A 24,597-nucleotide genomic window follows, 5' to 3' on the forward strand; every position below is an offset into this window, starting at 1 on the left:
TGATATCAAGCATTATTTTCATTTATTTTTCAACTTTACCAAACAAACATAGAAATATTTGTATTTCTTCGATAAACAAAATCATTCTCAAAATCATATCCTAAGGACAAGTATATAAATACAATGATTGAATAATCTTAATCATCAGTATTAACAAAAGAAATTGGGTGTCTGTAGCTATACTGATATATCATCTTTTTTTTTTTTTTATCATCTATCAAGTCTACTAATAGCTATAGGCAAAAAATACTGTACCACCACCAGCCAATCAACAGCTTGATCCACTACGGCTCTTTGAATACACACTCCTGCACAAGCCTGCCCACAACACATCAGTGTTATTTTTTATTGAGCTCGATGTCCATGGATAAGACTCAAGCCTCATTTTTTGTCCTTGCAAAGCCTATTATATACACTGACTGGGTACTCCAAGAGCAAGTACTACAAGTTACAGCAAGTTATCTGCTCATTTAATTTAATGTACACAAGTATGGTTATCAAAGTCATGCTCGATGAAATTCATTTTGACATCAAAACTTGCAGTTGGATGGAAACTATAAAAAAGGACGCCAATGCACATACTATACAACTACAGGTTAAGGCAATGGAATTCAATTCCTAAAACCAACGTGGAATTAAAGCTGCTCCATACCAGCTCCCTGCCACACTTTCATTTTCCATCACAAAACATGATCCCCATCAGAAACACGGGAAGTCATTTCAAAACCAAAATTTAGTCATTTCACATTCCGCAAAAAGGTCATAAAAAACAACGCATCAACATCAAGGAAACTCAGTACAGCCTTTTGCACAGTGCAATCACAGAACTGGAAAAAGCCCTTACAATCTGTACATATGGCATGGCTTTTTCTAGCACAAAGATTGGAAGATAAATATTTTGTTAAAAAAATCATATAGAGTGCAATAGGGACCATAAATGTCTCTAGAACGTCTATGCACAGTCTAGACCAGTAAAGAAATACATAATCAGAAGATAAATGTACTGAGAAAATACTAGTGCCACTGCAGGTAGGAGAATCTCTCTACGCTTTAACTTCACGTTACAGCGCCTCCAGCTGGTTGATATTAGCTACTGCTCTCTAAAGTACTGTTAACCAAAGGACTCCGTCGGTAGAGATCAGTAATCAGTTTATCACATCCACAGTCCAAATTTTGCCTCTGTAAATAAACATGTTAAACTGATTTGAGACCAGCATTAACAAGCAGCCTGCTGCAAGAACTTTCATTAATTGATACAGGGGCAGCAGCTTGGCAGTCAGTACAAAGTGCAACAGACTGGGGGAACAATATAAGCATCTCTTGTAACTTTACATTTTATAAAATAAAATCCAAGACCGTAAAAAACCCTTTGTACTTTGGGGTTTACAAATGATAAACATAAATGCTTAGAAAAAAAAAAAAAAAAAAAAAAAAACACCATTTTTGATGCCTTTGAAAATAATTACATATCAACGTGTACCTCCACTGCAAATCCACCTCTCAGGAAACCCTGCTGTCTGCAGTTGAGCGTGTAGTGCAAATCGGATAAGATTTCAGTATTTCAGTCCATAGGACCACATGTTTCACTACAGTGAGCCAAGCAGTTGGTATCCACTGCTAGTTTTCTTTGTTTTGTAATTGAAAAAAATTACAGTCAATTTATCTCACAGAAAAAAATCTGTACCTGGAAATTATTGCATTTGACACACTTAACAATCATTTTGCATATGATTTATATGGACCTGTGATCTGATTTCATGTTTCTCTTCGCACCTTCTTCTTCTGGGACGGCTTTGGAGGCTCCATCACCAGCTCAGACTTCTCTGCAAGGACAAAAGGCCAAAAAAAAAAAAAAGAATGGAAAATGAAAAATTTGAGTTGTATTCAGGACAATTAATTTAAATAATCTACAATCTGGATATGAGCGTACTTGATTGAAAGATGTTTCTTGTGAAGAAGAGATCAAATAGGCTCACAAATAATACAACTTAGATTTAATCTTAAATTGTCTCTGCACGTTATATATACAAATGTGGAAAAAATATGCCACCTAAGACTAACACATGTCTAATATCACACGCATTTTGCTTGATTAATTTTAACACTCATCTTGCACAGCATTATGAACAGTTTATTCTATAATTTAAATTGGGGCTCTTTCAGTGTAACATCAGTCAAGTCCAGAGAACAGTATGGTATCCTTCTATTTCACCACAGTAACTTGGAAAAAACTATATTCAAGTTTAGCGTTTTTGAAACAGTAAACAGTGGACAGAATGCAGACACAGTGGCTGTGTGAACAAAGATTCAGACTCAGACCCATTGTGACCTACTCTGAGAGGAGGGCATGTTAGCAGACTGCTTGTTGGAGGCCACAACTGGAAGCTCTTGGGGTTTGGGTATCGTGTTCGGCTGGAACAAAAACAAAGAAGTGAACTCACCAACCAGGTTTTATGTATTCTCATTTGATGTAAATACGTAAAAAAAAAAAAAAAAAGAATAGAAATATAGGTTATTCATATTTCTTTAGGCATTATGCAACGCGTTATATCATAACTCGGCACCTTGAGGTTAATTATGCTTGTCACAGGAGCAGCAGCCTCCTCCTCTGTTTTCTTCTTCTTTCTCCGCTTCTTTTTAGATTTCGCAGCTCCTCCAGCAGGATCCTCAGTCTCTTTCTCATCCTCTGACACCTGCATTCCAACCAAAATAAAACGCATCTATGTTTAAATTATTTCACTTCAAAGTTCAAAAACTGTTGCACTGAGGTCACTGGAGCATATTGTTGGAGCATATTGTTTGCCAGATGAGACATCACAAGAGATTAGGAGCACGTCCTTGTGGTATGAGAGCTGTGCATGGCAGAAAGCAAGAGCTGGAATGCGCACAAGAAATTAAAGAGCGTACAAGGCACTAGGCTGTCATGAGCTAAAGTTAAAGCCTTTGAAAGAGATAAATGAGACTTTGCTGCCTTTGATTTTTAATATATCTGACAAACATTTGACATCTTGCCCTTTAAAAACTGGCACTCTGACTGCAATAGATGCAAACAGGCTATAAACTTCAGCATTTCAAGTCTTTTAAGAGTTTTAGGACTTAAGTGTGAATAATTTATAAATGCTATCAAACCAGTCAAGTCCCTGAATCAGTTGATAGCAGCAATTAGGGCTTGCAATGACCTTGTTGAGGACAGGCTGTTCCTTGGGTTGAGATGCTGGTGTCACCAACACAGGGGCCTCTTCATAGTTCCCCCAGTGTTCTGCTGGGGCGTTCCAGTCGGAGCTGGGGTCCACTGCTGCCATTCCATCTACAAACCCAAATCAGCAGCATGGTAGTTAAATACAGACAAAGGCTAAGGCTAAGCTGTCCATGTCTTAAATCAGCTGTGTGTACTTCTGCAATCCTCCCGCATATTCACCAAATCATATAAACTATACTGACTTTAAAGATGTTACAGTGCCCCCCAAAATAACTGCCATGCTTGATAAATGTATTGTAAAGCAAATAAAGTTTTTTTTTTTTTTTTTTTTCATTTTATTTCCAAGGTCATCAGTATTTGGACTGTGCTGGGACAGATTGCTGGAACACTTACTGAATCCAGACCATTCGTCATCAACATTAGGCTGGTTGGCCCACTTCAGGTCAACAGAATTTGATATGGGCTCTGATAGAGAGTTAGAGAGAGAGAGAGAGAGAGAGAGAGAGAGAAAGAGAGGGACAAGGGTAAAAGAGTAAACCAGCTGTGACAAAAAAAAAAAAAAATAAAAAATGCCAGAAGCAGTTAGTGAGAATTAATTCTGAAATACCACACCAGACGTTCTTTGGATTACACATCTAGGAGGTAGGGCTGATGTGTAATAGGGTTATGAAGCTGACAGTTAATCACAACACCAACCTGTCGCGTTTAGTCCCAGCATGGAGAAGGACACGGGGCTGAGGTCAGTCTTCATTCGACCGTCAATGCCACTCCATGATGCTGGCAAGAGCAAAAAGGAACACGAATTAACACTACAGGGGTACAACAACGCACTGGAAAACAAGCCCTCAAACTGAGATTTGGCACCAGTGTTGTTGTTGTGTTTTTTAAAGTTTGTGCCAATTGTCTAACCTGCCCATCTCCTTGACATTATTCCTGCTGGTGTCTGCACACAGTCTGTGTAGCTTCTGAAGAAGATGCCATTTACTGCCACTCATTCTTGTACATTATGAAAAAACATTTCTGAGGACTTGAAAATTGCCTGGACTAGATAATACATCAAGACATGAAAACGTGAATTTTTAATTTGGTTTTGTCAGTTTCTGTTTCACTGGTATTTCATTATGCTGGGACTGTGTCTCATGTCAGTGCATGGGTTACTTTATGCTCTGCTTTTTGTCAATCATCTGACACCCACAAAGAGAAATGGTACTCTCTGGCAGAAAATAATTACTAAAACAAGTTGCTTGGCAAACTTGGACACTGTATTTCACATTGTTTTAGTTAGTTTAGTATGAAAATAAACAGGTGAATAATGGAATTTGATGTTTTGGGGGGATTTTTATGTCCAAATGGAAATATTCTTTTACTAAGGTGACCCAAGCTGACTATATGGTGCTGGGCAAAACCATGCGACACAACAGACACCAAGGTTGATGGCAGCTCTTTAGGTGCTCCATAGACACCATGGCTGTTTATTTTTCTACTTAGACTGCTTCTGTCACTAACAGTAGCATCTCCAAGTGATTACTCCCCAAAGCTGACAGGAATGAGAAGTGTTTTCCTCGGGACATTCTGATCTCAAGCCTCCTACTGAACTCTGTGACTCTATGATCAGCTTGTGACTTCTGACTTCAGGTGGAACAGGTGGAATCTGAATGATTTAAAGAGGGCTAAAACAAGGGGCCAGGTTTTATGTTACACACAGGTTTTTTAACATAACAGTGCAAATAAATAGAGGAATGAAATGGGACCCCTGCGTGAAAGCGATTTGAAAACACTAAACTGCTGACACCCTTTAGACATTTTGCAAATGTTGTGTATAGCTTCTTGATCCTGGGTTGTACAAACAAGTGTCAAAAAAAAAAAGAGTCAACAGGGACTGACTCAAGGTAAGATAGATGCTTTCTTTTTGGTTTGTGTAGGTTGGGCTGGATTTACAGCTATATACCAGTGAACAGGTGGTATCCAATTTTGCAGTCCTCCGTAACATCCACCTACTGAGTCAAAATATCCATAGATCACTGCAGCCCATGAACCTGTTACTGTTTTTGTCACATTCAAGTTTCTCTGCTTGAATGCAGTGTTTCTTTTTGATGTATGAATGTGTGCATTATAAAAATCTGTCCTGAAAGGTAACCAATACAGAAAAATAATCTGTTCCGATGTTGACAAATAATGCATCTGTGGTATGATTGTGGCATGACTTGAATGATGACCAGTCTTTTCATGTCATACTGAATTTATGGTCTTGAGGGAGGCCTATCCGCCAATTATTTCTTATTTTCAAAACAATACCATGTCTTTTTCTTAAATCATCATGCTTACATTACAGTCTTTAAAATATATTGTATGATTTTCCATTTACAATAAGTATTCAATGCACTTTTTAGCAGTGTAAAAAAGTTCTGGTCTGAGCAGTACCTTGTGTCTTCTGGCACCAGGACTGGGTGTCAGGTTGGGCCCTGTGCCGTGGAGCTGTGCTAATGGTACTCCACTTGTCCCCCTCCATCGCGCCGATCTGACCTGAGATCTTCAGGGACAGGTCAGCCCACCCTCCGCCATTGACTGACGGCTCCTCCCTCCAGCTGGACGACACTGCAGAGGCAGAGACACCATAAAACAACCACAGTGCATTGTGGGATCTGAATTTCAGCGGTCAGTGTAAATTGGTATTGTTTTGGTTAGAGAAGTACTTTTTAAATTAAGGAAGGTGAAAACACACACAGGTTGGTTAGGTGCTAGTGTCTAACAGAAGTGTGACTTATGTTACCAGCATTTGGCTGGTGGCTCGGGCCAGTTTCAAGCTTTAACTAAATGCTTAGCTGTTGTTTAGATGTTTGTAGAATCAGCGATTACATATCCTACAATATAGATCACATCAGCTTGTTTAGACACTGTATGTAGTTCCTATAATGACAGTGCACCATTTTTGACACCATTATTGTCAGGAAGGCCTTTTGATGGACTATTTTCTGTCCTGGTTCTGATACCTATCTCACTTTTATGTCATGCAAGTCTATTGTAAGGAAAACCAGGAATTTAATGAGAGAAAGAGAGCTATGAAAGATTTCCTTATCTCAAGTCACTAAACATTAAATAATGATTGAGCTCAGGCTTTACCTGGTCCACTGCCTGCATCCATCTTCCCACTGGCTCTTGAATGCAGGGACTCTGAAACAAAAGAGTTGTTGTGAACTGTACACTTCACAGAGTTATGTGTTTATCAAGTGTTAATTACACAGGATGTGTGGGTTTTTTTTAATAGTCTTGGTTTCTATTTAACTGTACTTTCATCACACTTACAAGGCCTAAGATTCTCATTTCCTTTCTGGCGCTAAAACCCACATCCAATCCCCTGACAAACTACACACAATCAACCGTAACTAAACGAGATACCATGGTTTCCTCTGTTCTTCTTAACGTTGGTAGGGGCTGGGGCTACAGGCGCCTCCACATGGGTCTTGGGGGCATCCACCCCTCCTGGGCTCCCAGAATCCTCAGAGCCCTTTTCCTTCCTGCGCTGCTGCCTCTTCTCACGGTTGCTGACTTTAGTTTCCCAGGCGCCTGAAAGAGACCAAAAAAAGTTGGCTGGGTAGTTGACTGATTACTACAGACTGCAAAGCTCTGATGTAAAAGTTGAGATTATTTACAATGTGGCAAATGCTGAATTCTACATTAACAAACTGGGGGGAGAAAACAATTAGGCTAGGTCTTAGAAAATTTTTAAGAGACTGTGGGTTGACCTGCAAAATAATTAATTTGAGAAGTGTCCTAAAATGATAATGGAAATACAACACAAGTTCATCTGGCCCCGGTCAATCATTAATCACTACCTAATTAAGATTAACTGGAATTTACTGGCTTCTTATTCACAGCTATATAGAACTACATTTCAACAGATTGAAGCCGCAGGCATCACATCACCTCTCACCCACTTGACTCAGCAAATCCTTGTTGTATATTTGAAGCCCTTGGGAGAGATGGGGTAACTACACCAAGGACATCATTCTAGATTTGAGCAAAGGTCACTAAAACTGTGTGAAAGTACCACACGGCTCATCAGATGTGAAAAAGGCAACGAAATACACAGGCCTTCTGGACAGTAGATAAATTAAGTGCACAGATTGAAATAGAAATCGTTTAAAGTCCTATGTGAATAGCTGAGATACATTTAAAAATATTAAAAAGAGTACTTTGACATTATGAATTTTTTGTTGGTTATTTTTTCCCAGCCATAACACAGGAGGGAAAGGATTCTACTTTTGATTTCACATTTGCACTGCACTGTGCAATCAAAGGACAGAGCTAACCCATGTTAGGGAACCAGCCATCTTAGAGAAGCCGACTGATGCGTAAATAAAAAAAATCCAACTAAAATCTAAAATGTCCGGCGTGCTAAGAGTGTGTGAAAATGTGAGGAATATGTGGCATAGAAAGCGTACGGCAGCTACATTCGAAAACGAGAAGTTATTGAGACATTAAGAAGTTTCATAACTATAACGGTGTGTTTTACCATCATCGGTTTCCTTTCCATCAGTGGTAGATACACTCTGGGCTGGTTTCACATCTGCCTTGGCTTTCTTCTTGTTCTTCTTCACCTGCACTGGGGCCTGCACTACATGCACCTTTGAGGCAAAAAAAAAACAGAGAAATTTGCACTTATCAGCTCATACATTTAAAAATAATAGTTATAACTTTAATTAGAAATTTGAAGGGGTTAATCATTTTAGTTATGAATTCAATTACTACCGCCTAATTCAGCGGGAGTGTTTTTCTTTGCAGACTACACGAACACTTTCAGGACAATTTGTGTAACAGCTGCCTCACCATACCTTCTCAGCTCTGATCTCTGGGGATGGCTTGGTGACCGGCTCGATGACTTTCACTTCCTCCTGAGCAACAGTCACTGGTCTGCCATTAGACTGAGCCTTCTGGAGGAGGGAAACAGAGGACACAGTTATAATCAAAGACTAAAAAAAAAAAAAAGAAGATACTCCAAGACTGTAGTGAAGAGTAAAGCCAGAGTTTTGGCAACTTTTGAGTCTGCCATAAATCTGTCCAACTCATACGGAGCCTGGTCGTGTGTTGATTTTAGATAAGGATGGGGTCTTCACGGGAGAAATCATCAGTAGTTTAGCTGACACTTAAATGAAAACACCATAAGTTAGTGGTGGTATCTCAGTTCAAAGCCTTTACATGTGCTGTGGATATAATTAGCCTCTTCTGAGGATCTTTAACGTTACTAGCTAGATAAAACCTTCAGCTGCTAACCTTATTCACATGGCAAAAATAGCATAGTAATGACACAACGAGGCTATGAAAGCAGGGTTTCTTAACTGTTTTCTACGACAAAACCTGCTGCTACCAAACGATACAATACAGGAAGTGTGGAGGTAAACAAACGGGGATAAGATAACGCTAACTTTTATCTAGTTAGCTAGTGTAAAACGTTACCAGAACAAGCCACACAGATTTCCCCTCACCGCTAGCATAGTCAGGCTACAGTAAGGTTACCTTTTCGGCTGATTTCTTTTTGTTCCTCTTCTTCTGCTCCTCTGGCTTGGCAGGTTTGGTGAAGTGGGCCCTGACTGGCTCGCCGCTGGCTTGGGTGACCGAGGATCCCCGCTTTTTCCCGGCCACCAGTCCGCCACAGACGGCGGCCCATGACAGAGCGAGCAGCAGCAGCAGACCCAGCGCCGCCGTGGAGAGGATGACCCATGTCGGGTACAGCTCGGGCTTCAGACCCAAATCAACCCCGAACTGGGCTCGAATGTACCCTTGCCCGGAAGACAGGAGCTCTTTCACACGGCTAGACAGTATTTCGGCTTTTTCCAGCGCCAAAGCTTGCAAGTCCACTGCCATCGCGGAACACCAGCTAGCAATCAGTGCCAGCCGCCGTATGCTAACGGAGGAGTGGCTAATCAGGCCATTTGGAGAGCCAGTAAAGGGACAATCCGCTAAAAAATACAACGTCACTGACGCTCTGCTCTGCTTACTATGGTTTTGTTGTCATTATTATGATTTTTTTTTTTTTTTTTTTTTTTTTTTGTAGTTTTTTGTTTCTGTTTTCGATTCCGTTTAGATTCAGTTCGTTTACAGAGGGGGTTTCCTCGTTTCAGTTTAGTTTTTATTGTTTAAAAATGTTTAGTTTTAGTTTAGTTTTTTTTTTTTTTTTTAATTATTATTATATGGGGAGTGCAAGTCATGAGCAAGATTTAAGAAGTTCAGATCAGGTATTACAGTCCAAACCCAACACTTTCTGAATGCAGTTGGGTCCCAGATGATGTTCCCAGTAGATGTTCCCGTCTCAGTAAACATCAGCACCAATGCCTCCTCATCAAGACTAAAACTAAAAGGCATTTTCTGTATATTTTCATTTTAATTTATTTTGTTTAGTAAGTACACAATATTGTTTCAGGTAGTTTTTTTTTCCCCCCTAAAGAGTAGTTTTTATTTTTATTTCAGTTAACTAAAATGTTTTTCCATACCTAGTTTTAGTTTTTAGTTTCATTAACTAAATAACCATAGTTTGGTGGCAAACAATATTAGATGCACACACATGCCATGTCTTTAGACCATATCACCACTATTTGAAACAGCTGATGAATCAAGTTATTGACCACTTAAAATGTTCTGAAAAAGTGCCACTGCTGTTATTAAAATACAACCACAAACTTCTTCTTATATTTTAATGCATTATACAAATAATTAAATATTAAAACAATTGATTTGAGTAACAGAAAAGTCAGAGGTGCAGGCCCAGTGAAATCTATTACAAAACATTAATAAGTTAAGTAGACTGTACCAATCATTGTAATTACCCCACTAGGCTTTGTTTTGCTTGTTGTTTCATTACCGATGTTTGTTTACCAAAACAGCTCACAAGTGCTTGTTGAGAGGTGTGTTTCAGCCACAACATGTCCATTAGTAATCTTACTGCCCCTGGAGTAGCTTGAGTGTTTTTTTTTTGTTTTTTTTTTAAAGCAGGTTTTCAGTCTCTAGGCTGTTAGTCAGACTGTTCTCATTTGAAAACAAAAATAATCTCAGCTTGGGACTGCTCAACCAGGTACACAAATGTAACTGAAATAAATATCTTGATGTAACAAAGAAGTGACAAAATGTTATATGTAACAGTATCTCAAAAGTCAGCATCCAGTGTGAATTCACAGTCCATCATGTTTGACATAACTCCAAATCTCTGGTACTCGGCCACTCGTTTCTCAAAAAAGTTGGATTTCCCCTCTAATGAGATGGACTCCATGAAGTCAAAGGGATTTTCACTGTGGTAAACCTTGGATTAAAAGAAAAGAAAAGATAAAGTTATTTGTGCCAAAGTATTAACAGCTCGAACAGTTACAAATACCACAGTCTAAAAACAGCATTTAATCTAAATGTTGTGAGAATTTCATTTAAAATTCTAAGTATAAAATCACATGTAAAGGGTATATGTCATTCATTTTAACCAAGTTGAATTCTTGCAGGGTATCTAGCAGTATCAGAGTTAAATTTAATGTTTTTAAGACATTTTCAAGAGAACTTTAAACAAAACTTATGACTGATTTTTTTGGGGTTGAAGAAAAAAAAACATTTTTTCTTGTTTCTTGTTGTATAAATGAGCACTGTAGGTGAAGTGTCAAGGTTAGTACTGTATATTGGATCTTGTGCTGTGGTCAGTGTTAGATAGGAATATGCGCTGTTATTGACTACATGATTCTAACAGAGTCGTTTAACTTTCATAACAGCTGCGGCTGGAATAAATCTAACCAGGACTATTTAAAAAAAACAAAACAAAAAAAAAAACAGAACTTGGGACTGGTAAATCTGAGGATTTTCACAGATCACTCTCCACAGATGCTAAACTGAACAATCTGGTGTCTTGTGTGCATGTAAATGTGGTATATGAGAGTAAGAATAAAGTGAGTTAGGTTAATCTGCAACAGGCATTTTTCCACACAGATTAAGGGCAGCATGTTAGTATAAATAAAGTGTTAGTTTCAGCAGTAGGTTTAGAGTTTTACAACATCAGAAATTTTGATTTTTAGATGCAGAGGAACTGTTTTGACACACAGAAATTTAAAAAAATGATTAATGACATTAGATTTTTTTGTGGTCATTAGGACCACATAAAATAAAAATTAAGGCTAGTTAGTGACTTTTAAGGCCTGATGTTTATAATTTAAGACTTTTCAACGACCCGCAGATGCCCTGTCTTGTAGTAAACCCTCAACTTTTCTCAAATCCACGCTTTTCATGCAGGACAACCACAGTGGACCGACTTGTTCCCCTTTGATAATTATGTTTTGTGAATATTTAAAAAGAATCACCTTGGCCAGTCCAAGCTCGGTGAGTAGCCAGTCAGCCACAAACTCGATGTACTGCTTCATCAGAGAGCAGTTGATCCCTATGAGATCCACCGGCAAGGCCTCTGTCAAGAACTCCTGCAGCACAAGTTGATAAAGAGAGAATTTAAGTAGAGTAAAATAAAGTAGAGATATTTGCAATGGCAAAAAGAGGTTTTCATATTGTTACGTGTTCAGTGAATGATCAATCATGTGGGTGTGGGCTCTAATGTTGTTCTTCCAACACTAGCTGACCTGTTCAATGCTGACGGCTTTGGTGATGATGTCCTTGACTCTGTCCTGTGACGGTTTCTTCACCAGGTAGCTGTACAGCAAGCAGGCAAATTTACAGTGCAGGCCCTAGGAAACACATCAAACACACAGGTCAGAAAACAAAGTGGGAGTACTGTCAGGACAGATATCTCAAAACTCTATTATTGTTATTTACATGGAGCAACTCAAAATGAATTCAACAGTGGAATAACTTCAAATTCTAAAAGGGGAAAGTCACACAACCCAGACAACTGATGAAACTGCTACACAAAAAACTAAAGGCCAGGGGGGAAGTTAGATACATTAAAGGAGGAAGGTAGAGGAGATGGGGATATCATTTATGGTAGAGGAATGAGAGGAGGACATGATGTGTTTCTTGAAAGAATGAGTGAACTGAAGTTACAAGATGTCATCTACAGTGAGAGAAATATATTTGATTCATTTGTATATTGAGGACGTTTTTCACTGTCTGAGGTCACAGCCAGACTGCAACTATATTACCTAACCAAGCTGGATAAAAAGTAGGTGCACTACAGCTCATTTGATAATCTTTATGTAAACAGCTCAGTGGGCTAATCATATTTTCTTGGAGAGCTGAGCAGGCCAGCAGTCAGATCAGAGTTACAGAGATCTGACTGAAAGCAAAACTTATTCCCCTCCGATTTTGACAAGATTTACAAATACAGCCAGTAAACAAGTAATGACTGAGTGACCTTACACAACTGGCATTACAAGGAAAGGCCTGCATGGTCTATGACTTGCATTCTGCTACCATCTGGGAGGCGCAATCAAGTATAGTAAAGAGACAAACTTGCATAACCAAACACAAGGCAGCAGCATCGCAGATAAAACAAACAGCTACTCTCTCAAATCCAAGATAAAGGCAGTGGGTGGACCTTCCATTACATGTTATTTACATGCTGTAAAATGTCATGGACAGCTAAATAAAGTATGTTGTTTGTACGTTGTTTTAGTTTAAACTGCCTCCTAAATTTGGCCCTACACTGGCTCCTACCACACTTGCACTATCTGAGTAAGTTGAAGATACACTTAAATATTATGATTTTAAATATGTTTTGAACATGAGTTTTACTCATAGGGCTTTGTATCCTGACATTAATGGCAAGTTTACATTTCTATTGTAGACTGTTTTATTCTAGTCTATTCTGGGGAGTTTCTGTAGGTTAATCTAGAATCACCAGTTCATTTGTGCTCACTGTAAAAAAGGCATACTGACCCCCTGAGCTACATGCTTGTGTGACAGATTTTTTTTCAGCAGTTTGCAGGTCACCATGCAGTGTGCAACTCACCTCATCCCTGCTGATCAGCTCGTTGGAGTAGGTCAGGCCAGGCATGAGGCCTCTCTTCTTTAGCCAATAGATGGCAGCAAACGAGCCAGAGAAGAAGATGCCCTCCACTGCTGCAAAGGCCACAATTCGCTCCCCTGCAAACAAGAAAGGAAGAGACAATAGATACAATGTAATATCTGAGAGGCTACATGTTCATGTCCCAGTTGGTTTAAACCCCCAGAGAACAAAAAGGGAAATAATACATGGAAACGTCCTCTACACTGGAGTATGAGATTATATTAAATGCGCAACATGTTTCTGGATATGATTCTAACTTACCGAAAGTGGATTTGCTGTCATTTATCCACTGGAGAGCCCAGTCCGCTTTTCGTTTCACACAGGGCATGGTCTGAATGGCATTGAATAAATAGTCCCTGCAAACACACACACACACACACACACACACACACACACAAAAGACATGATATAAAAAACATGATATAAACATTAACATAAACTAAACTTTGTGTTTTAGCTAATTAACTACATAGGCTACATTAAAATAAGAGCACTGGGTTACAAGTGCAACACAGGCCTGTAACATTCAAATACAAAAAAGTAGCCCAAAAAAATTATGTTTGATGTTGCCTTGTAAGCAGGGCTGGGAGGTAAGGCCAAAAACTAAAATCTCAATTTTTTCGGCTATTACAAAGACATTGATTTTACGATTTAGCTAGTATCTATTTGGTATGTATTGAAATACAAACTTGAATGAATTGATTTATGACCCAGCCCTACTTGTAAGCGTCAGTTCTTACTGTATCCCCAGCTTAAATAAACAGCCTGTACAGACACAGGTGATGAAGCTGCTGTCTGCCTAACCTGCAGGTTGATATCTGTGTGACTGTTGGCTGTCTTACAGTCTGCCCAACGCTCTCTCTCTCTCTCTCTCTTTTTCTCCATGAGCTCTTTTTTTTTTTTTTTTTTTTTTTTATCCTGCACCTGTAGTGAGTGGTATAGCTGGGATTGTAACTGAAATTGGCCCAACTTTTTTGCAAACTTATCTTGTTGTGAACAGGTGCAGGTCTCTCAGTTTCTCTGGCATCGTCAGTAAGTTTGGTTTATACAAAATGCATAGAGGATATTAAGGCTGAGATCAAGGTTATTATAGTTAACTACAACTACTGAGATGAGGAAAAAAAAGACTTTACACAAAAACAAAGCCTAGCTGAAACTATGTTGTGTACTTACAAAACTAACTAAAATAAAACAAACAAACAAACAAAAAAATACAGAAAATGTCTAGTTTTTTGTTTGTTTGTTTAGTTTTAGTTTTTGTCAATTTGGTCAACTTTATCATCACAACAAGTATTAGGAGGCATTGGTGCTGATGTTTATTGAGTCAACTGCAAACAAACAAAAATAAAAACAAAAAAAAACAAAAAACAAAATAGAAATAATAACCACTAAAAAATATAAACCTAGAATAACTCTGTCTGAGACAAACAATTTCTTACGTCTAACCATGATAACATAATCTCCCAAATTCATACTGACTTAGTGGAAACGAAACAGCTTTCTCTTTTCTTTATCAGACTTAGTCTCGCCTTTTTTCTGGATGTGAACCAAGTCCCTCCAATTTTCAACCAAATCTGATACTCTGCTGTGGTTCACAAAGCCACAGAATAACTAACAGTTCAGTGGCTTACATGGCAATTCTTTATTCCTTCATACATTACAATTTATGCTTCTTTCATGCGTCACAGAAAACAGGGTTCAAGCAGACTCCAATGATTTTACAAAATTACCTTTTCAGATAAATTTTCACATAAACATGCTTGCATCTAACAGCTTGCTGGAGCCAGTGAATTAAGTGATGACTTGTCAGATGAGTGACTCACCTTTCCTTGAGGTCCCTGATGTACGTATTGATGAGCATGCTGTACATCTCAGAGTGGACATTCTCAATAAGGATCTGGAAACCATAGAAGGAGCGCGCCTCTGCGACCTGCACCTCCTGGCTGAACCTCTGCACCTGTTTGAGAAGACAGAGAAACAAAAGCATCTCTAAAACTTAATCACACCATCACCGTTTTATATGAAGTCATCATCTTCCAACATAAGGGATTCCAAATGGAAAAGTATGTTTGTTACTTAACTGAAGCAATCTTGATGTTGTTTCAGGAAAAAAATTAAATTACTCAGAGCAAACCTATGACACAAGTCGGCAGTCAAAGACTATCAATGGATCACTTCATGTTTAGCTTATCAAACACAGTAACCACGTTGTTCAGTCATATCAACACACATATATTTTGGCTGTGGCTGGAGAGTTAGTTTTGCCAGTTTGTCAAGTCATATTCATGGCTCCACCCCTCACCAGGTTCTCATTGACAATGCCGTCGCTGGCAGCGAAGAAAGCAAGGACATGGGAGATGAAGTGCTTTTCCTCGGGTTTCAGTCTGTCCCAGTGCACTAGGTCCTTGGATAGATCAACCTGGAAAACACAGCAAGGACACATATCCTATCAGTTTCCACATTTTAGGCTATTTGGAAAGCTGCAGTGGCCACACTTAATCAATTAGATCGAATCGAAAGGATATTTTTGTGCAACAGGCATGTTCCATGTACTTGCATCATTTTGTGAACTCTATGTGTGGTAGGCTGCCATAATTAAGTGTACGTTTGAGAATCCCAATGAAAACGAGTGGTCATTATTGCATCCTGTTTCCATCTCATTTATACTGGCAGGTTAGGCATGTTTCATTTACCACGAGTAACATGCTAGTAACAATTTTGTAGTCTATATTATATTATATATATATTCAAATTAAACTAGTAAGCTATGGCTCAATGAATGGTTCAAGTCTTCAAAGTTCTCTATTGTTATTTGCTATCAAGCTCATGAAGTGAAACAAACAACACAGACTTGATTTTGTTGACTTGTTAGAATATAAAGCTAAAAAAACCCCACCTCTTCCACGGTCCAGAAAGAGGCCTGTGCCTGCTTGTACATCTTCCAGATGTCAGGGTACTGGATGGGGAAGATGACAAACCGTCTGGGGTTTTCTCGGAGCAGTGGCTCTGCCTCCTCTGACTCTGGCTCATCCTGCCGGTCCGGATCCGGATCTTTGTGCCCATTCTATAAATTAATGCGGCCCCGGAAATAAATATTTTGACACCAAACATTCAGAGCACCATGAACGTCATCATGTCATGTTATTACTCAGCGCTTGCTTGGAAATTATGACTGATTTTCCCCACTGTGTGTAGCAGTAGACCCTACATGACTATTTTGACATTTGAGGTTGCGCTGAGACGTTTACGCAAGTCCACTGCGCCTGCGCAAACGCTTCACGTAACATCCCCAACAAAAGGATACAATACACTGTTATTAGTTGGGCAGTGTGGTTATTATTTTGATTATTAATTCATTGCTCATGAGTATGAGTTATTTTTACACCAACAAATCTATTCTTTTGAATTTCATGTCGTGTCGTCGTCAACCAGCAGACATTATAGCCACACACGGTTCCTACCATTAAGTGCTGACGAGACTAGTTTTGTAATAAGCCTAATAATATAGGTGTCTAAATGTCCTCCATGTAACGCTGCCTTAAGATTTTAGCTGTTGAAGGACTAAAAGTTGTTACACAACCTGCACGTCGTGTTATTGAGCTCTCGCGTCCAACGCCACACACACAGAGACACACATACACTCGTCTTGTGGAGATACTCACTGTTTCCTGGTGGCTGCCGGGTTGAGGGCAGATTTCCGTCACGTCCATTTCATTAGCAGCGACTTGTCGTCGGAGTTGCTGTCATTCGGGACACATTCAGACAACTACAGTCGACCGTTTCGGGTGAGAGAGCTATGCCACAGTCGAGGGATCGTCACAGCGCCTCCCCTGGTCACTCTGACGTATGGCATGTGAGCCTACCTGATGCTTCCCAAACCAGCTGCTTGAGGGCTTCCACACAGAAATAATTTTAACTTCCTTGTTAGAACGTTTCCCTCTGTAGCCCAGAGCTGTGTACGGAGAAAAATGCCCAAGAACTACTTCATTTTCACACCTATGAGGACAAAAGTCTCTCTATTGACATACCACAAATAAATTACCTAATAGATAAACAAATCAAAGGGAGAAAAAAAAAATCAAGCACAAGCAATCCAGTGCGTACATACATTCTTTTATTGGGCTGTAACTTGTCAGGACATCTGATGTAATAATCTTTTGTAACAAATGGCAGGCACCGGTGTCAGCTGACCTAAGTCAGTCTCAGAAAAGGACACATTTATTGTAAAGAGAATAGAAACTAGCAAATAACTCCATACATATATAATGTCTAAATTACAACAAATACTGTGCAAATGCAGCTGGGTAACGGTGTGGAATGTGTGTCAACCAATCCAGACTGCTACGCTGCGATGTTGTGTAGAGCCAGCCGGAATATGTCGTTCGTGCAGGCCCATCTATCTTGGCCGTGATGCTTCAGCAAAAACATTTGATGGAAGCCCATGACATGATCATTATCCGCCTGTTGCAGAAAAAAAAAACAAACAAACAAAAAAAAATATGTTAGTATTTATGAGAACTGATTTTAGGGAACACATGACAAAAACACAAACTGCCACCTTAAACAAAAACAGAAAAGTACTTGTAATCACACATGGTTTAAATTTTGACATGCATAGAAGACTCGTGATAATCAAAAGTGACAAGGGCGTTTCATTTTCAAAACAAGAAGCAAACCAGAAGGATCACATGCTTGACTGGCAAGTGCTAAAATTGAAGTGGGTAAACTGTACAAAGGGCCCAAACAAGGGAAAAAAAGAAGATTTTTGTGTAAAATGCTGCCTATGGGGAGACTCTGTGTATGTATGTATGTATGTATGTATGTGTATGTAAGTTATTATAACTTAAATTATATTTTCCTCAAAGAAATAAGTCAGCAGCAATGTCAATCAATATTTAGTTGTTTAAATGTCTAACATTTATTTCAGATTAATTATATCAAACCCACTGGGATACATTAACGTATCTGATCAACATTAAGTGTAATGATGACTTTTCTATTTTCCATTTAGCTATTTAAAAAAAAAAAAAAACACAGCAAACCAGGTGCTGTTAATGGAGCAGTACTAATAACAGTGTGAAGTTGGAGCCTTTGAGTCCTCTGAGGCGCCTTGTGTGAAAACCCTGCCTGCTAGAGGGCACGGTGTTTGGGACACAGCCAAGAAAAGCAACTACATCAACTACATTTTCCCAGCTCACCTTAAGCTGTCCAATCACCGTGGCGAGGATACAACTGTCAACTGTAGGTTGGATATCCTGCACTGTGACAACGTGCTCAATTGATTTGAAAGGCAGGGCCTGTGGGTGCAAAAGAAACCATACTCATCATCAGAAAGATACAGGAGCAAACAGCTGTTGTGCACGACTAGCATAAATATCACTCCAAACTGATGATACCTACAGTTAATTTGCCAATTATCTCCTCTCTCCCCGCATAACTTGTTCCTTCCCATGTCATGAAGGCTTTGTCAGACTGAAAAAGGAAGAAGGCAGTGGCAACATTTAATTTGAAGTCAAATCCAGGTGCAGATTAACATGGAGAGAACAAAGACAGATAGATTAGATTTGATTAAAGAGAGAGAGAGAGAGAGAGAGAGAGAGAGAGAAATTACATCCCTGATAAATATAAATAGTAAGAGGGCTGTAGACTTACAGTGCCATCAGAAAGTATTCACACCCCTTCACTTTTCCCACATTTTGTTACGTTACAGACTTATTCTAAAACCGATTTGCGTATAGTTTTCTTCTAAAAAAAATCTACATGAAATAGCCTATAATGAAAAAATGAAAACATGTTTTCAGACATTTGTGTAAATTTATTAAAAATGTAAACATTTAAACATATTAGGTACATAAGTATTCAGACTCTTTGCTATGACGCTCAAAATTGAGCTTAAGTGCATCCAATTTCTACTGATCATCCTTGAGATGCTTCTACAACTTGATTGGAGTCCACCTGTGGTAAATTCAGTTGATTGAACATGATTTGGAATGGCACACACCTGTCTATATAAGGTCTCACAGTTGACAGTGCATATCAGAGCAGAAACCGAGCAATGAAGTCAAAGGAATTGTATATAGACCTCCGAGACCGAATTGTGTCAAGGCACAAACCTGGGGAAGGATACTAAAAACTAAAATTACTAAATACTAAAATTGAAAGTCCCAAAAAGTACTCTGGTCTCCATTATTTGGAAATGGAACAAGTTTGGAACCACCATAACCCTCCCTAGATCTGGCCACCCAACCAAACTGAGTAATCGGGGATGAAGGGCCTTGGTCAGAGAGGTGACCAAGAACCCAATGGTCACTAAGGCGGAGCTCCAGTGTTCCCTTGTGGAAATAGGACAACCATCCAGTAGGTCAACCATTGCTAACACACTCCACCAGTCAGGTCTTTATGGTAGAGTGGCCAGACAGAACTGCTCACTAAAAGGCACATGACAACCCGCTTGAAGTTTGCCAAAAAGCACCTTAAGGATTCTCAGACCATGAGAAACAAAATTCTCTGGTCTGATGAAACCAAAATATAACTTTTTGGCCTGAACTCCAAGCGTCATGTCTGGAGAAAAACAGGCACTGCTGGCTAACTGGCTAACAACATAGCTACTATAAAGCATGGTGGTGGCAGCACCATGCTGTGGGGATGTTTTTGTGCAGCAGGAACTGGGCGACTAGTCTACATAGAGGGAAAGATGACAGTAGCCAAATATAGAGAGATTCTTCAGGAAAACCTGCTCTAGAGTGCTATGGAACTCAGACTAGGGCGACAATAAATCTTCCAACACGACAATGACCCGAAGCACACAGCCAAGATAAAGGAGTGGCTACAGGAATAGTCTGTGAATGTCCTTGAGTGGCCCAGCCAGAGCCCGGACTTGAATCCAATTGAACATCTCTGGAAACACCTGAAACTGGCTGTCTAGAGACGCTGCCCATCCAACCTGACTGAGCTTGAGAGGATCTGCAGGGAAGACTGGGAGAAAATGCCCAAAAACAGGTGTGCCAAGCTTGTCGAGACATACCCAAGGAGACCTGAGGCTGTGATTGCTGTCTAAGGTGCTTCAAAAAAATAATAAGCCATGGGTGTGAATACTTATGTACTTCCTGTTTAAATTTACATTTTTAATACATTTACAAAAAATGTCTGAAAACATGTTTTCACTTTATCATTATGGGCTATTTGGTGTAGATTAAAAAAAAAAAAAAAAAAACTATATTCAAATCGGTTTTAGAATAAGTCTCTAACGTAACAATGTGAAAAAAGTGAAGGTGTGTGAATACTTTCTGATGGCACTGTATAATAAACAGTAATAATAGCTTAACAATAATAATGATGTTCAGCATAGACTGAGGTGAATACTACTACTATAACTAACATTATTTAAACATATTATTATGGGTGCCATTTGAGATATTTATAAGTTCTTTGTTGAACTTATCTAAATACATTTCAATAAGCTCAATTTTCAACATCGCATAAAACGTGAGACATAATATATATGATAAAAAAAATAAAAAAAAAGAATCATGATTTTTGCTCTGATCTAGGCAATGGGAATGTCCACACTTGGTAATCATTACCTTAAAAATTGAAAAACTGTATCAAAAACAATGTATTAACGAGATGATGAGCGCTATAAAGGTGACCTACAGTATATAGAATTGTTATTATTGTTGTTGTTCAGAAACGTCATTTATTCACTTTCGTTCGGCTATTTATTTATGTATTAATTAATTAATTAATTCCTTTCTTCTGTCTTCTCTCCTCCTTCATTCATTCATCCTGTTTGACCAGGGCTATTCAGTCACAAATTCATTTGGTACTTTGTTCACATGCTGTATCTGACCAAGGCAGATGACAGAGTGCAGAAACAGAATTTAAAAAAAGTAATCAGTGCACAGGAGCATAACAAGTGGCACACTTTAACCACATTTACTCACGTTTTCTGTTTGTTTGTTTATCATATAGCCTATATTATGTCTCATGTTGTTTGCGATGTTGAAAATTGGCCTTCTTGTTTAAATTTAATTAGATAAGTTCAACAAAGAACTTATAAATACCTCAATTGACACCCATACTATTTTTTTCACTTTTTAAATGACCACGCCATCACTACTTTTGGAAGTAGTAACTCCCTCCACCTGCGTCTGCCTTGGTTGTGATGCTATGTTCAAAGCTCAGTGATAGCTGGTCGGCTTTTTACATACAGTAGGAAACCATTATCTTGAAATTTCTCTCACTAGTCAACATGCCAACAGGAGCATTTCTGTCAGCCAGCTGTGTGAATAGACAGTTTGAAATGTGCACAAACAGCAACACTTGAAAAACTTGCAAGAACACATTTTCTTGTTAATGTTTTTGTAAATTCTGCTGGAATCCTTGTGCTCCTGCTAGCCCTTCTAGTCCGTGCACCTTGCAAAGAGGTGAAGCTGTGCCAGACCATCTACTTCAACTGTGTTCAAATTGCTTTGTGATGATAATTTGCCATTCGTCTGGTTTTCAATGGAAATAAATGAAGGGCTAAGCAAATATTCACATATTTCAGTGCATGGTATACTGCATCTTAATTCAAATGAGGTAAACTTGCTGAGTTGGACACACCCCACTCCACTGACACACCTCTGTCTGAGGGTGAGTCAGTTCAAATGGTGCAAACTGGACTGACTGGAAGGACTTCGGGAATTTAGGAGTAGTTGTGGCTAAACTGCTGTTACAGGATTTGTCAGAAAACTCCTTGTTTAAAAAAATTTATATTTTGAAGATACAATCATTTTAAAATCGAGCTGAGGAAATATGGGACAAACTTACATATAGCTCAGCCATGCACCTCCTATCGGTAGTGTCAAACTGGCGATAGTACACTTGTATAAAGCTTTCTCCGATCTCTTGCCAAAATGGTTTCTGGACATTCATGGCTAAATGTGCAGCTTTGGATCTGGAAAGAAAGAAGAAGTGTGAACACAGCATTAACATCAGCTGGCAAGCAAAGCTGTAATTTCTTAATCATAGGTCAACACAGCAAATGTCAGTGACAATACACACACACACACACACACACACACACACAAATCAAGATAGCCGAAGAGCTTTCTCTTAAGAGTTTACTGAACAAATGTAACCCCACTTGACTTGCAAATGCAAACACATTCTCTGACATGGAGATAGTGCAGGGGAAGTGCCACTTGGGTCTATCAGATGATCACAAATGGGTGTTCTTTGGAAACTTTGGGTGTCTTCTTATTTCAACTCATGAAAGATTCTTTGCAAAGGTGAAGAAAATCTCAGTAAAAATCATAAAGTGCAAGTCTCTCTCCAAAACGGCACATTGTCGGATTTGGTCTAAAGCTAACATGCCTTTATTTCACATGGCAATTTAAAAACAACCAACTTGCACTGTATGATTTTTACTGAGATTTTCTTCACCTTTGCAAAGAATCTTTCATGAGTTGAAACATTCTCTGACAAGACAAAATTTGTCTGCAAAAAGACCAAATAGGGATGCACGATATTGGATTTTTTGTCGATATTTGATATGCTGATATTTTCTCTCTTGGTTGCCGATATCAATGTATGCACATATTTTCTCCATCTAATTACAAAAGTCTTTCCTGTAGCGAAATTAACATTTTTAATACCTACTCTTATTGTGAAGGCCCACTGGCCAGTGCAAGAATAAAACACAATGCTTTTACAAATGTACACATTCACCGGGCAAATTAAGAAAACTACTTCAACTTAGGTTATGTAAAACATGCCATTTTCTTTCAAATTTCATCCTACTTAAACAGGGTTGGATGTTGCTCTGCCTGAGACAATCCTGACAACAGACACAACCAAGGCAAATCTGACCTATTTCACAAATCAGCATGTTATATTGGCATAAATTTTTGATGCCGATATTTCATTTTAAAATCCAATATCAGCCCATACCAATGCGCCGATATTATCATGCATCCCCAAAACCAAACAAAGAATGTATTTTCTCCTGTCATCTCAGATCTTTTGGTGCAAGTACACAAACTCTGCTCTTATTCTTTACTTCTGTGATTATGAGTTGCTCTACAGTGTTGTACCACTAATTTAACATCTAAATGTATTCACCAAATGAAAATCTTTTCAAAGATTGTAGGACAACCTCTTCAGAAACCTTCTGAATGTGCCCACTATAACATTGTACTGAGGCTGGCCAACATCATCATCTCCAAGCCCAACCATGTTCTGAACAGTGAACATGTATGGCTGCCATCAAAGCGAATTTACAGCGTTCCACGTTGTAGTAGGATCAGACTTAAAACACTCTTTTGTGTATCAGTCAACCCCAAAGTTGAATTTCCAATGTACACAGAGGTGCCTTGATACATGCAAAAAGTATTATCAGTGATAAGCATAAGGTTGTTAGGTAAATGACCACATTTTGTTTCCTGTCCTAATTTCCTTTTTTGTTAGAAGTGCCCTGACCGACAATAAAGTATAAATCAATCAATAAATAAAAATTCAATAGACCTTTTTCACAGCAGCCATATTGCCATGAAATAGCAGGTGTTACTGATGACGTTAATTAAGGTTCAGTTGCATTTACGTGCAACAGAGCCCGGTCTATTATGATGACTTTTATTTTACAAGTGAACTCTGGTGGATATCTGGTGGAAATAAATAAAAAGTTCACCCAAATTTGTGCAATTTAATCGCAAAGTCGTGTTCACCATCCACTGCATTCCGGCTCCCGTACTGACTGAAAATGGCATGTTTACTGATTGTCATCGTCTGTCTACTCTTGCTTAAACTTTCACTTGTTAGTAGTTTCATTTTCCTACACCAAACATAAGCCGAAATTACAATTAAAAGGCTCCCGTAACAGACCGTCTGTTTAAACATGTTGTTCCCCTCATATTTTAAAAAGGTCATAAAGTCAAAACATGCATGACAGGCACTGCCTCGTTGAGTCCCTAGCGAGGAAACTCTCCAAACTTAATTACTGTTCTTTTTACACAGGTAGTTGGTGTTTTTTTCCCCGTCGAGAACTAAGCTGAAGACAAAATCACGTAAATGTATTTGTGATGCTTGTGGAGATATATCCAAGCCACAGCAGAAAACGCTAAAACTTGCACATGGTGATTCCAATAAAGCTAACCTGTAAGCAGGTTCTTTCATGGAAGGTAATAACTCGTTTCTACTGATTAATTCATAAGCCCCATTAAAAATCGTGGCTATTACAACTAAATAAACATCTCTGCCTCCATATGTGATTCACAGGAACATCTTACCTTGCCGAAAACTGTAGCTTTTTTTTTTATTTTCTGTACAACGAGCACTCCAGCGAGGAGGCGATTCCCTGGGAGTTCCCGCTTCCTCCGGCTTTTACAACCTTATGACGTCAGGCGGGAGCTGGCCAATGACAGCGCAGACGTGGGGTGGA

The 24,597-nt window shown here is 38.9% G+C and overlaps 3 protein-coding genes across 3 annotated transcripts; all 3 read right to left on the reverse strand.

The window, feature by feature from the left end:
* mtdha (metadherin a) lies at positions 1 to 9,116 on the reverse strand. The gene is made up of 12 exons (XM_030064164.1): positions 8,714 to 9,116; positions 8,032 to 8,130; positions 7,713 to 7,824; positions 6,596 to 6,763; positions 6,320 to 6,370; positions 5,621 to 5,794; positions 3,896 to 3,976; positions 3,593 to 3,664; positions 3,180 to 3,307; positions 2,565 to 2,693; positions 2,334 to 2,412; positions 1 to 1,823 (listed from the first exon to the last, which is right to left on the reverse strand). Exons 1-12 carry the CDS (start codon positions 9,059 to 9,061, stop codon positions 1,756 to 1,758), a joined length of 1,509 nt encoding a protein of 502 aa, XP_029920024.1. The 5' UTR covers positions 9,062 to 9,116; the 3' UTR covers positions 1 to 1,755.
* Positions 9,117 to 9,871: 755 nt separating this feature from the next.
* Positions 9,872 to 17,013, reverse strand: rrm2b (ribonucleotide reductase M2 b). The gene is made up of 9 exons (XM_030064157.1): positions 16,841 to 17,013; positions 16,075 to 16,242; positions 15,481 to 15,597; positions 15,002 to 15,135; positions 13,440 to 13,534; positions 13,122 to 13,255; positions 11,794 to 11,898; positions 11,524 to 11,637; positions 9,872 to 10,490 (listed from the first exon to the last, which is right to left on the reverse strand). Exons 1-9 carry the CDS (start codon positions 16,886 to 16,888, stop codon positions 10,338 to 10,340), a joined length of 1,068 nt encoding a protein of 355 aa, XP_029920017.1. The 5' UTR covers positions 16,889 to 17,013; the 3' UTR covers positions 9,872 to 10,337.
* A 257-nt stretch (positions 17,014 to 17,270) lies between these two features.
* LOC115368157 (nuclear transport factor 2-like) lies at positions 17,271 to 24,583 on the reverse strand. Its single transcript, XM_030064158.1, has 5 exons — positions 24,446 to 24,583; positions 21,990 to 22,116; positions 18,579 to 18,650; positions 18,377 to 18,475; positions 17,271 to 17,639 (listed from the first exon to the last, which is right to left on the reverse strand). Exons 2-5 carry the CDS (start codon positions 22,092 to 22,094, stop codon positions 17,520 to 17,522), a joined length of 396 nt encoding a protein of 131 aa, XP_029920018.1. The 5' UTR covers positions 22,095 to 22,116; positions 24,446 to 24,583; the 3' UTR covers positions 17,271 to 17,519.
* Positions 24,584 to 24,597: the final 14 nt, after the last annotated feature.

Source organism: Myripristis murdjan, chromosome 11 (assembly GCF_902150065.1).
Source record: "Myripristis murdjan chromosome 11, fMyrMur1.1, whole genome shotgun sequence".
Taxonomy (NCBI): Eukaryota; Metazoa; Chordata; class Actinopteri; order Holocentriformes; family Holocentridae; genus Myripristis; species Myripristis murdjan.